At 38.6% G+C, this 12,818-nt stretch overlaps 2 protein-coding genes across 2 annotated transcripts; both read right to left on the bottom strand.

Annotated features, from left to right (window-relative positions):
* Window positions 1-4,411: 4,411 nt before the first annotated feature.
* Window positions 4,412-5,596, bottom strand: LOC110766176 (F-box protein At5g07610-like). The gene has a single exon (XM_021969455.1). It carries the CDS (start codon window positions 5,594-5,596, stop codon window positions 4,412-4,414), a length of 1,185 nt encoding a protein of 394 aa, XP_021825147.1.
* A 1,274-nt stretch (window positions 5,597-6,870) lies between these two features.
* LOC110766182 (F-box protein At5g07610) lies at window positions 6,871-8,399 on the bottom strand. Its single transcript, XM_021969460.2, has one exon. It carries the CDS (start codon window positions 8,235-8,237, stop codon window positions 7,026-7,028), a length of 1,212 nt encoding a protein of 403 aa, XP_021825152.1. The 5' UTR covers window positions 8,238-8,399; the 3' UTR covers window positions 6,871-7,025.
* Window positions 8,400-12,818: the final 4,419 nt, after the last annotated feature.

The raw sequence follows: 12,818 nt of genomic DNA, 5'->3' as shown, positions 1-12,818 counted from the left end.
TTACAATGTGATACAATAATGTGGTTCATTAACATTTTCTTAAAATGAATTGGCAATAGATGGAGAAGGTCCAAAATCTTTTATATAGACTTGCTATAGGCTTTGTTTTCAGGATGTATTTCCACCTTGTTGAAATTTATGCTCTAAGAATACCTAATTCCAATTCATTGATATGGAAAGGGATTACTATGAGTGCGTGGGTTCCAACCTTAACCGCCAACAAGATGATTCTCGTTTCTAGCATTTATTTTAGTTGCGGCACTTTTGTGGTAGTGGATAACTTTATTTCTTATCATCTTAAGGGCATTATTCTTAATTGGGGCTCTACAATGGTGGATAGAGCCCCTTTTAATCCAACCATCTAATCATCAAAAAAAGTTTATTGGATAGCAAGATTGAACCCCTCCCAGAACCCCCTCATTATAGCATTTCCGTCTAAATATGGAGCCCAAGCCCTGCCAGAGCAGTCTCTATATCTATGGACCTAGATAGAGCCCCTTGAGCCCGAGCAGGCTCCATGCCAATAAAAGCTGAAGCCCTTGTTAGGTTCTGCTCCCACTCGCCCAACGCACTGTTGGCTTCGTTTTGCCCATTTTTTCTTAATTGGGGCTCTACAATGGTGGATAGAGCCCCTTTTACAGCTTCGATGAAATATTCTGGGTTCTAAAGGTATTTTTCTAACAATTGAAGGCTTTAAATAGAAAACTAAAGGAAAGGGTTGTAGGTGATTTAAAATGAATTTTATGGGTCTAAGCTCAATTTATTATTCTCTATAAACTGATATGCATGGAAGGACGCACAACCAAATTCATTAATTTTATAGATTTTGGACCAAAATGATAAAGCTTACTAAGCTCCTAGGCCATCCCCATGGGGTTCCTAAATGGGGAGATGCAGATAATACCCAATGACTAGGATCCAACTAAGCAAGTTACCTAATATAACTTAAAATCTGATTTATTGTATTTTTTGGATTCCAAAACTACCCCTATTTATGACTGAATGTGTTATGGGGGTGTAACTAATGACACACATTGAATTTGGAAAGATCTCCAAATGGTTGTAATGGATGTAGGAATTAATTTACAAACTTATTTGAAATTAAATATTAAATTCAACATTAACGTATTAGTAATCTATTTTTGAATTAATGTTGTTTTCCTTTTATGAATTACGACTAGTAATCTATTTAACGTATTAGTAATTTAAATTCAATATTAAATTTAGGAATTAATGTTATTTTCCTTTTATGAATTATACGACTAGTAAACCATCTTTCAGCTAACCTAGCCTCCTCTGTCCCTCGGGACCAACAAGGGGTAGTACAGGAATATTCACCTGTTGTCCATCGACTACGCCTTTTGGCCTAATCTTAGGCCCTGACTCACCCTTCATGGACAAACCTTGCGGAGGAACCCTTAGGTTTTCAGGGCATTGGATTCTCACCAATGTTTGCGTTACTCAAGCCGACATTCTCGCTTCCGCTTCGTCCACCGCCGCTTGCGCAGGTGCTTCCCTCTAGGCAGAACGCTCCCCTACCAATGCATAGAACACATAAACATTCCAGGAAAACCATTCCATTGTAACAAAAATATTAATCAAATAATCATATCACACATAATATAGTGTTCACGAAATTTAATTAGATCAATCCCCGTAAAGGCCCCCGAGAAACCCTTACCTTGACACCAAAGCTTTTGCTAGAAATGTAAGGTGTTTTCCCAATTTTCCATCGCATTCACAAACTCAGTCTCCCACTCTTTTTCTTAACAATTCTTCTTCTCTCTAAATTTCTTTCTAATTTCTCATGTTTTGAAATTATAAGGTTATGCTCCTATTTATAGTGGGTATAGGGATAGGATAAACTTCAATATTAAAAGGATAAGAACATCCAAATTTATCCAAAAGATAAATATCTTAACAAGATAAGATCATCCAAGTTTACCCAAAAGATAAATATCTTAAAAAGATAATATCGTCCAAGTTTATGCAAATGATAAATATCTTCTTTTATCCATTTAAAATATGGGTCTTCACAGCAGCCTAGTTTTAGAGCTGCTAGAAGGGTTTAGTGCTCAAAGAAATTGAGAGTCGGGTAATAAATGCTGGAAGAAGGTGCGTTCTCTCTGCTTACCCATAGTGCTCAAAGAAATTGAGAGTCGGGTAATAAATGCTGGAAGAAGGTGCGTTCTCTCTGCTTACCCATTCAACGGGCTCAAGAAAATGGGCTTGGATTTTGGGCTCCCTATTAGCCCAAAACCTACATTCTTTTGAACCTTTAATGAGTCTCATGGATCCTTGTAACCATCCACACCACAACCTGATCAGCAAGGCCCAGGCATGTATATGGCTTAGGCCCACATAAGCTTGTCAAGTGATTTAGCATAGGAAAATGTATTATTTGTTTGCCATGACATGTACACTATTTTTATATTTATTAATTAATTAATTCCCAAAATACAATTTGGATTAGCAAGTGGCAATTATTGTATGTTATACTGGGTTTTAGATATCTTTGGGCTTCTTGTGACTTTTTGGGCCTCAACATATATATAATGAGGTGGGTTCAAATTTGGGATTAATACCATCTCCGCCTCACCTTGAACGCCATACCCCGAAATTTCCTCAAACTAGTCCACATACACGATTTTTATCCTTCATATATGAAAAAGAAAATCATTGAGAAAAATAAACAAACAAACAAAAATTAAGTCCGGATTTAAGTTTCCAACCAATCGGCAACTACTACTTGCAGCTACTAATTCACCGACTATTATCATCATCATTTTATTTTTACTCCTAAACTTGATACTTAGAGAGTCATAAAAGTTTTTTAGTTCAAATTTAGCTAAAAACATATAAAAGTTATTTTAGGAACTCCAGTCGTACTCTCTAGCTTAGAGAGTCATAAATGTTATAACTCTTTTTTGATTGGTCCATCTCTATAATTAAAAAAAAAAAAAATACTTAGCATTAATTAAAGGTTTAAAATACTCATAAAATAAAGCAACATTAAATTATAGGGAGCCACTAGGAGTTATTTCTCTCTCAGATTTAGGACCTCCTAGAAGTCTCCCTATTTTAAGAGGTGGATAGGGAGCATGGTTTGAGTTGTATTTTTCCAATTCCTCCCTAAAGTTTGTCTAATGAGATGATTTAGGGAGCCCATTCTGGATGCTCTTATGCAACTGTCTTTTCTCTTGTTTCATACATGTACATAGAGAGAAAAAAAAATACATTAATGTGAAACAAAATTCATGAAAAAAGAATTATACCAGGTCCAACTGTTAGATGTTTTGATGTTACCATTCCACTATGTAAACTGACATCCACAATCATGCTTCCTAAGTTAAAATTTAGTTAAAAATACACAAAAGCTATTTTAGGAGCTCTCTATAAAATTTGAACTTCAATCATACTCTCTAGTTTAAGGAGTCATAAATACTATAATTATTTTTTAATTCCATATAATTGGTCCATCTCTTATTTAAAAAAAAAAAGTTATCATTAATTAAAAGTTTAAAATATACATAAAACAAAGCAACATTAAATTATAAAAAGCCACTATGAGTCATTTCTCTCTCCTCAGCTTGTGCTTTAGAAACAATTTGTAGCAGTAGCAACTAGGGCTGGGCATTCAAACCGGTAACCCGATCAAACCGCCCAAACCAAACCGATGGTTTGGGTTGGTTTGGTTTTTTTTCAATATTTTTTTGGTCATCGGTTTGAATCCAAACCAACCCGAAATATATGGTTCAGTGTGCGGTTTGCAATATTCAAAACCACGGTTTAACCAAACCGATGGTATTAAAAAAATATTATATATAATATTATTACAAGAAATATATATAATACATAGTTTCCCTCTTCTTTTTTTTCCTCCTTCTTCTTCTCCATCTCTCCCTCTTTTTCTTCTTCTCCTCTTCATCTCTCTCTCTCTCTCTCTCTCTCTCTCTCTCTCTCTCTCTCTCTCTCTCTTCTAAGAAAACCAAAAAACCCAAACCAAACCAAACCAACCCAACAAGTCCGATTAACCGAAGTGATCAGTTTTCATCAATCATGGTTTGGTTTCGGTTTCCAAAATAACCAAACCAAGGCCTACGGTTCAGTGTTCGGGTTGAGCCCAAAACCGAACCAACCCAAACCGAGCCCACCCCTAGTAGCAACACATGAAAGAAGCTATTTTTTTTATCATTCTCAGACCAAGAGATAAAAGCAAGCAAGAAAGAAATAAAGAAACAACTGTAATTTGTAAATTTGCAACCTAGTCAAATCTCAGTCACAAAGCTAAGTTCTACACCTCCATCTTTCTCTGCAAAACTATTCGATTGAACAACTCATAACATGTGATCACTGTAAAATAAAAAACATTACCAAAAAAAAAAGCATCCTTATAAAAGCACAGGTCTTCTCATATGCAAGCAAGAGTCTCAATGCATTGGTAGGATTTAGACGTCCAATGAAAAAATGAAAACTCACTGTAAACGCAACCTCTCGGCAGACCCCGGAGCTTCCTTGAGGTCTTGTCCTTGGCATTATACTGGACCACACCACCTGGTATTTTGAGCAAAATGTTCAAGTCCTCTTCTCGTTCACCTTCAAACAGGTTCATCAAATTAAACTGATAAGGCCCATGGGCAAACCTTCCCATCCTCGGAAAACAAGCCACCAAATTCCCGAAATCGCCTTGACACTTCACCAACCACCCTGACCTATCATCCTTCATTTCAAAGATGATGAAGCGGATGCTGCTCGGTCTGCAGGTCCTGACAAGATGCAAGCGCCCACCCGACTCCCCAAGGTAACCAATGTTCGTCCGGTGGGGTTCTGATGTCATCTGGGGAATTCCCAAGTTTTGAATGCAATTTGCCTCTAAATCAAAGTAAGACACAGAGTCGTTTCTCACATGGCTCCAATAAATAGCACCCTTGCAATGAACCCCATGTCCAAAGCCTACCTCATAAGCCAAATTATACAGCCCATAGCTCCAAGACTGAGTCTTGGAGGAGTAGATGCCAATCTTGATCAGTTGCTGGGATTCTGACCGAGATAATTCAGTAACAAAAATCAGATTGTAGAAAGCTGATTTCAAAGGATCAAAAGCCAAATCAACGGACATTACTCTCCTGTTGTCAGAATGGTCGAGAACACTAATTCTTTTGGTTTGCCCAGAAGTAGGATTACAAACATAATAAGAAGTGAACCCAGAGTCATCCATGTGAGGCTGAGAATAACACAACAACCCCTTGCATATATTTTGAATTTTGATCTGGGGGATGTTAATGAATTCTGGGTCTCTAGCTGGTCTCCTAGTATTGCCTCTCAGAGAAACGAAGAAAAATTCTGGGGATGGGGCTCTACGACCATTCAAGACAAACCCCGATAGAGATTTTGAGTTTCTTTTGGCATAATTTACAACAAAAATAGGATCAGAGATTATGGAGTACCATTCTTTTGACACTGCCTTTGTTCTGAAAATCTGCTTTGCCGGAAGCCGCAGTAGAATCTCTATCAGCATGTCCAAACAGTCGACCAATGCAGCTGCACTGGCTTCGCATCTTCTTCTCTTTTCTAAACTTCTCCTATCCTGTGCCATTTTTGCGTACAAGCCCAAGTTCCGATTTGTCAGTCCTATACTTGTCTTGACACTATTGAGACTCACCAAAACTCAAAATGACACCATTTACATGAAAAAAATCACCAACTCAACACAGTCAATATTGTTGAGGAGTACTAGTGATTTATTCCCACTACTTATAGCATTTCTTCTTATGCTAACCATGGTTAATCCTTTATGACAATTATGAATTACGGTTAATCATATATAGTAAAACACATATACGCATTTAATCGTTTATGGTAAAAGCGGATATGAATATTAATCATGATTGGCATAAGGCGTGACGCATGTTACAGATAAGAATAAAATGGAGACCTTAAAGACAAAAAAAAAAAAAAAGACAACATTGGTATTGAAAAGAAAAAATGGTTCGGTTTTAAGTTCTCGGCCAACTGTCAACTATTTTGAGTTAGAATTCAACTTATTCACCAAATATTATTGTCGATCAGTGTTATTATATAGTTGTTGCTAATAACATCTGAAAAAGGCTAAAAGTCACCTTTGATCTTTTGTAAATTGACGGATTTCCATGTTGATCCCTGTAGTTTCAGTTCTAGTGATTTGATCCATGTAATTTGATACCTATTGCAATTCAAGGACACATCAAATTTCGTGATGGAGTAAACACATGCTCCCAACGGGGGATAATATATCTGACATGACAAGATGAGCCACTTCTTCAACCTCTGAATCAAAATTGGTGAAACCCTTGAATCAAAATTTTGCAGAGCCATAGGAACACATCCAGCTAAGCACTAAGGTAGACGGCATGAGTAGACAGAAATACCCCTCCACATGGGGGAAATGTGCTTACACTGTCACAGAATTGGAGGGAAATTTGGACATATACTTGAATTGCGATGAGTATCAGAAGTGCATGGATGAAATCGCCAGAATTGAAAGAACTTATTTTTAACCCAATTCCTTCCTGTCTTTCTGCTATAGAAAGAATTTATAACAGAAGCAGGGCATGAAAGAACTAAATTTGTGAATTTCTCCAACAGAGAAGGCACTAAGCCTCCAACTTAGATACAACAAACCTAGTCATCTTTCTTAGAAAGCAATTAAGTTATACTCCTCCATCAAATGTTCTTTGCCAAACGATTTATAATACAACTTTCAACATGGTCATATGCATAAAATTAGAGCTCTGTTTTATATCTGTAGCAACACATAAAACAACTGTAATTTTGAATTTCCTCAATCATAGAAGGGTCTAAATTAGAAGCAACAAGCCTAGTCAACCTCAGTTTAGAAAGCAAGGTACTCCATTTAAAGTTCATTACCAAAGTTTTGATTGTACAACTTACAACACAGTCGTATGTATAAAATAGAAACGATAGCAAAATCATCCTTGCAAAGGTAAGGTAGAAGAGGGGAGGAGATACCACAAAAACACTACTTTTCATATGGAAGCAAGGGTCTCCATGTACTGATGCGATTTAAACCTAAAGCCTTGCCCCATAAAGTCATTGAAAATGAAACCTTTTGGCAGATCACAGAGCTTCTTTGATGTCTTATCCTTGGCGTTATATTGGACCACACTCCCAGGTATTGTTAGCACAATACTCAGCTCTTCTTCTTTTTCTCCTCTAAACAGGCTCACTGGAGAAAACAAATAACGCCTAGAGAGTCTAGGTGTAACCATCTTTGGGAAAGTAGTTGCTAAAGCACCCAAATCACCATTACACTTCACAAACCAGCCAGACCTATCTTTCTCCATCTCAAACACAGTGAACAGAGTAGTGCCTGGTCTGCAGGTCCCAACAAGATGCAAATGCCCGCCTGACTCTCCAAAATAGTCGAAACTCATGGGGTACGATCCCTGAGAAACTAATGGCATTTGCAACCTTTCAAGGCAGTCAGCCTCAAAATCAAAATATGCCAAAGAGTTCTTCTTTCGATGGTACCAATAAATCGCGCCATTCCAGTAAACCCCATTGCCAAAGTCCACATCATGAGGCACAATGAACAGCCCCTTTGTGCTGGGTCTCCAAGTCTGAGTCTTAGAGGAGTAAATATCAATTTTGATCAGATGGTTCAATTCTGACCCAGATGTTTCACTGACAAAAATCACATTGTAAAAAGGTGACTTTGAAGGATCAAAAGCCAAATTCACAGCCATCAATCTCTTGCTGGATGGACTTTCAAGAACTCTAATTCTTTTGGATTGCCCAGAAGCAGAATTGCAAACATAATAAGAAGTGAACTGAGGGGCATCCATGTGAGGCTTAGAATAGCACATCAACCCATTACAGAAATCTTGAATTTCCAATTTGGGGATGGTAAGAAATTTTGGGACTCTCCCAGTTTTGCCATAGCCTCCAATGGAAATGAAAGAAAATTCTGGGTATGGACCTAATTGTTCTTTACGACCACTCAACAACAAACCCAAAAGAGGTTTTAAGTTTCTTTGGGCATAATTGATAATAAACTGCGGATCAGAGATGATAGAGTACCATTGTTTGGATACGCATTTGAATCTGAGGAGGGGTTTTGCTGGAAGGCGCATCAGGATCTCTACCAAGAGGTCCACTGAGCTGGCCACTGCAGTTGCACCGAAATCTGTGGCTTGACAGCTTCTTCTTCTTGCTCTGGTTCTCGCCTCTGATGCCATTTCGCGTCTGCAGACAAGTCCAAACTTCGTGAAGCCCCTTTTGTTGGGTTGACACTTGTGAATTGTGACTCACCAACTCCTCAACAATTCGCGTGACAAGCCACTGCTGGACACAGTCAACAACATGGTGGAAAAGGAAGGGTAAAGAAGTGAGTAGACTTTGGCATTGCAGCTTCACCCAAAACGTGACACGCATTGTAGTGTATGAACTAGGTTAATCTTATCAGCAATTACTATTTTACCCTCTGTATTGTCATCATGCATTGCAAAGTTGGGCTGCTTTAGAACTGCTTCTCTAGGAAGCATTTCTACACATAAGCAATTCTGGTAAAACAGTTCTTTTATAAAGACGTTGAAATTTGGCAAAAAGTCATTTTTGGTCCCTGTAGTTTGCCACTTTTACCACATTGGTCCCTATCGTTTCAATTTGATTAATTTTGTTCTTGTAATTTTCAATTTAAGCAATTCAAGGACAAATTCTAATTTCTGTCAAAATAGAGTAACTGTCGTTAGTTGTTGAGGGGCATTTCGGTCCAAAAACAAAGGTGACCAAAAAAGTAACCAAAAACCCCCAACAAAAATTTAAAAAAGAAATCCAAATTACCCAAACCCCACCCGCCCCTATCATCCTCCCCCACCCCCATCCCAACCCAACCTCGCAACCCAGGTCCCTTTGTATCTTTTTTCAGCCACAAAACAAAACCACTTTTGTTAACCTCTTTCTTTCTAGGAGGAGAGAGAGGAGCAAGCGAAGACCACCCCAGATTATTCAAACTCTGATTTGATTCACTAGCTAGTCTCGTGTGACTTCGCTTCCTTTCCCATGGTCAAAACTGTTGGCGAGTCCTTACTTAGTTAGGATTTTGGTTCCTTACTATGTTAGGATTTTAGTTACTTACCTATTTGTCTAGTCCAATTATAATTAAGATTTATTTCCTATTGTAATTTAGATTTACTTTCTATTGTAATTTAGATTTATTTCCTATTTTATTTAGGGTTAACACATCTTTGTATTTGTATAAATACCTCCATATTGGAGAAGAATAAGAATATGAGCGAATATGAGCGTATCTTAGCATAACTAAATATTTGCCCTACTTTGTTTGACATGGTATAAGAGCCTAGGTTTTCTTGTGACTTGTGTTTGCGTTCTCCTTACAATTTAAGTGCTCTCCTCCCCTCCTCTTTAAAGGGGGGAGGGGGAGTGAAAACGATATGTTTATTGATGTATCCCCATTAGCTTGACATATTCCCATGAAGATGTTGCTTATTTCTTGACTCCGACGACCTCTTCTCTTCAGGGGGAGAGGAGGAGTGAAGAGAAGTTGTCTGTGTGAATTAGCTAAAGTTGATATGGAAGAAATGTTGTTGTTGTCATTGCCGTTATCTCTACTACTGTCGTTGATGTTACCGTTGCCGCTATTGTTGCCGTTGATGTTGCCATTGTTATGGCCATTGCCGATGATGTGCTATGGTCATTGCCGATGATGTTACTGTGTTTTGATCTGTGTCTACCCTAACCCTAGACACTACCTATTTCCGTTGCACTATACATCTAGCTTATCATCCTAGTCTGCCGCAGCCGCCGCCGCCGTCTACCTTGCTATTGTCACCGCTGCTCATCTATGCCGCTGCAATTTAACCACCTATCTGCCATGGCTAATTTTGCTGCATCTCAGTGTTAGTCAGTGCATGTTTCTCAAGTACCATTGATCATATGGCTTAATCGACCCCTTCTCTTCAAGGGGAGAGAGGGAGTGAAGAGAAGTTGTCTCTGCTGTTGCTAGTGCCAATGCCTTGTATTGCTGTTGATGATGCCTGTTATGTCTCTGCCTTGTTGCTCTTGTTGGTGCCAGTATTGTTGCTCATGCCTTTGCTGGTGTGTTTGCCTTGCCTTTGGTTTCTGCCCTATCTTCTGCCGTGCTCACAGGGCTTCTGTGTTCTGCCTTACCTACTGCCATGCTCACAGGGCTTCTGTGTTCTGCCTTACCTACTGCCGTGCTCACAGGGCTTCTGTGTTCTGCCTTATCTAGTGCCGTGCTCACAGGGTTTCTGTGTTCTGCTATCTGCCTTATCTTCTGCCGTGCTCACAGGGCTTCTGTGTTCTGCTTCATCTATTGTCGTGCTCACAGGGCTTCTGTGTTCTGCCTTATCTGCTGCCGTGCTCATAGGGTTTCTGTGTTCTGCTATGTGCCCTATTTTTTAGGGTTTGCTCTTGTGTTTCCACTGCGAACTTTGCTTTAGTTTGTCACGTGTTTCACTCGTGGTTGACGAAAAGACCTTCTCTACAATTGGTGCTTCTCAAGTATGGTGTTCTATGACTCGCTTGTCAAGTTGGGCATGCGAAATATCTTTGCCCAACTTGAGGGGGAGTGTTGGCGAGTCCTTACTTAGTTAGGATTTTGGTTCCTTACTATGTTAGGATTTTAGTTACTTACCTATTTGTCTAGTCCAATTATAATTAAGATTTATTTCCTATTGTAATTTAGATTTACTTTCTATTGTAATTTAGATTTATTTCCTATTTTATTTAGGGTTAACACATCTTTGTATTTGTATAAATACCTCCATATTGGAGAAGAATAAGAATATGAGCGAATATGAGCGTATCTTAGCATAACTGAATATTTGCCCTACTTTGTTTGACAAAAACATTGTACCTCACACTCATCTTCTTCAACAAACAAACATAAATTTACCAATACAGCCTGCAAATTTTATCTGTCCAAGATTAATAATTCGAATTTACCATACCAAGTACCATTTATCTGTCCAGGATTAATAATTCAAGAGGGTGAACTTCCCCGTCTTATTCTCTCTCCCTGTTTTTTTTCTCTCTCACTGTCTCTTCCTCTCTCTCTCCCCATCTCTGTCCAATCCCTTCTCGACCTCATCAACTCCACCCTTTCCATCCTCCTCTTCGTGCATCTCAAGACTGCGTCGGCGGGGGCGCAGATCCAAACTCTACTCCTCTGTGCGGAGGGAAGTTCTCGGGTGCCCGACTCGGCAAAGCCGTGCTTCTCGTTTTGGGGCTCGCGATTGGCTACTTGCCGTTTAGGAGCGGGGATGATGACCTGGCCAGCGACGGATTACAGCGACTAGATGAGAGAGATTTTTCGGTGGGAGTGGGCTGCAGTTTTATTGGTCTGGTATTATTGGGGTAGGGTGGGCTGAGGCTTAGGAGGAAGAGACGGGGAGAGAGAGGGTTCCAAAGGGGGGATGGGTAATCTAGGTTGCAAGGTTGGGTTGGGGTGGGGGTAGGGGAGGATGATAGAGGCAGGTGGGGTTTGGGTAATTTGGATTTCTTTTTTAATTTTTTTTTTGGGGGGGTTTTGGTTACTTTTTTGGTAACTTTGTTTTTGGACCGAAATGCCCCTCAACAACTAACTGCAGTTACTCTATTTGACAGAAATTAGAATTTGTCCTTGAATTGCTTAAATTGAAAACTACATGGACAAAATTGATCAAATTGAAACGACAAGGACCAAAGTGGTAGAAGTGGCAAACTATAGGGACCAAAAATGACTTTTTGCCTTGAAATTTTCATAAGAAATCCATGTGCTTCTTGAAAAAACACTTGGAGTGCATCCTAAAGAAGCACATAGCAGTTGCTTCTCCCGAAAGTGATTCTATGACCCAAAAGCACCTCTATATTTTTCTGCCAAACACTATGAGAAGCGTTTTTTTTTTTTTTTTTGGTCAGAAAGTGCTTTCAACCCTCCCAGAAACACTCCCAAATAGGTTAGGGCTCGTTTGGGAGTGATTCTAGATAGGCCAATAATCACTTTTATGGAGAAGCATATGGAAGGTGATTCTCCCTAAAATCACTCCCAAATGAGCCCTTAGTTTCTAGGAGTATTAGGATTAGTATTATGTTGTGAAAGACGCAATCTAACATAGCGTCTATAGTCTATAGATTGGGCTTCATTGATCCATAAGGTTTGTTTGCATTTCCATCCACACACTAGTTTAAGGAGCAACTAAAGTATGAAAGGTAGCATCTTTAGTGTTCCTCGAAACATTATGTATCCAATTCAAACTTTTAATGACTTTTATAGAGTTTAAAAGTCTGGAGGTATTCAATCTAGATTTTTAAAGAGTTTATAAAAATATAGTGGTATTTAATTGTGACTTTTTAAAAGTAGTTAAAAATATTTATAAGTTTGGTGGTATCCAGTTGTGACTTTTAAAAAGTCCTTAAAAGTTTGGTGTTAGTTAATGACTTTTAAAAAGCTTATTAAATGAATGAACTAATTGTTAAGGCTAATTGTTAGGGAAATAGCGGTTTTGCCCCATGAACTAAACCATAAATGTCAATTTGCACCCTCAATTATTTTTTCGGTAAATTAAGGATACGAATTTGTTACAAATAGCCAATTAGGTGCCTACTATTAGATTTTGAATGATTTCATCCATTTCTTCGTTACTTTTCCATTTCTTCGTTACTTTTCCATTATTGAAGGGCAAAATCATCAGTTTGCCCTCCCCTTCAACTAAATTACACAAAACCATTGAGATTTTTTTAAAACACGTCATTTGGGCAAAATCGTGTTTTAGGGTTTGAAGAGTGGGTAATTGCGA

This window comes from Prunus avium, chromosome 1 (assembly GCF_965620075.1).
Source record: "Prunus avium chromosome 1, drPruAviu1.hap1.1, whole genome shotgun sequence".
Classification (NCBI taxonomy): domain Eukaryota; kingdom Viridiplantae; phylum Streptophyta; class Magnoliopsida; order Rosales; family Rosaceae; genus Prunus; species Prunus avium.
Note: the sequence above shows the minus strand (reverse complement) of the source record. Positions and strands in the feature narration are given on the sequence as shown.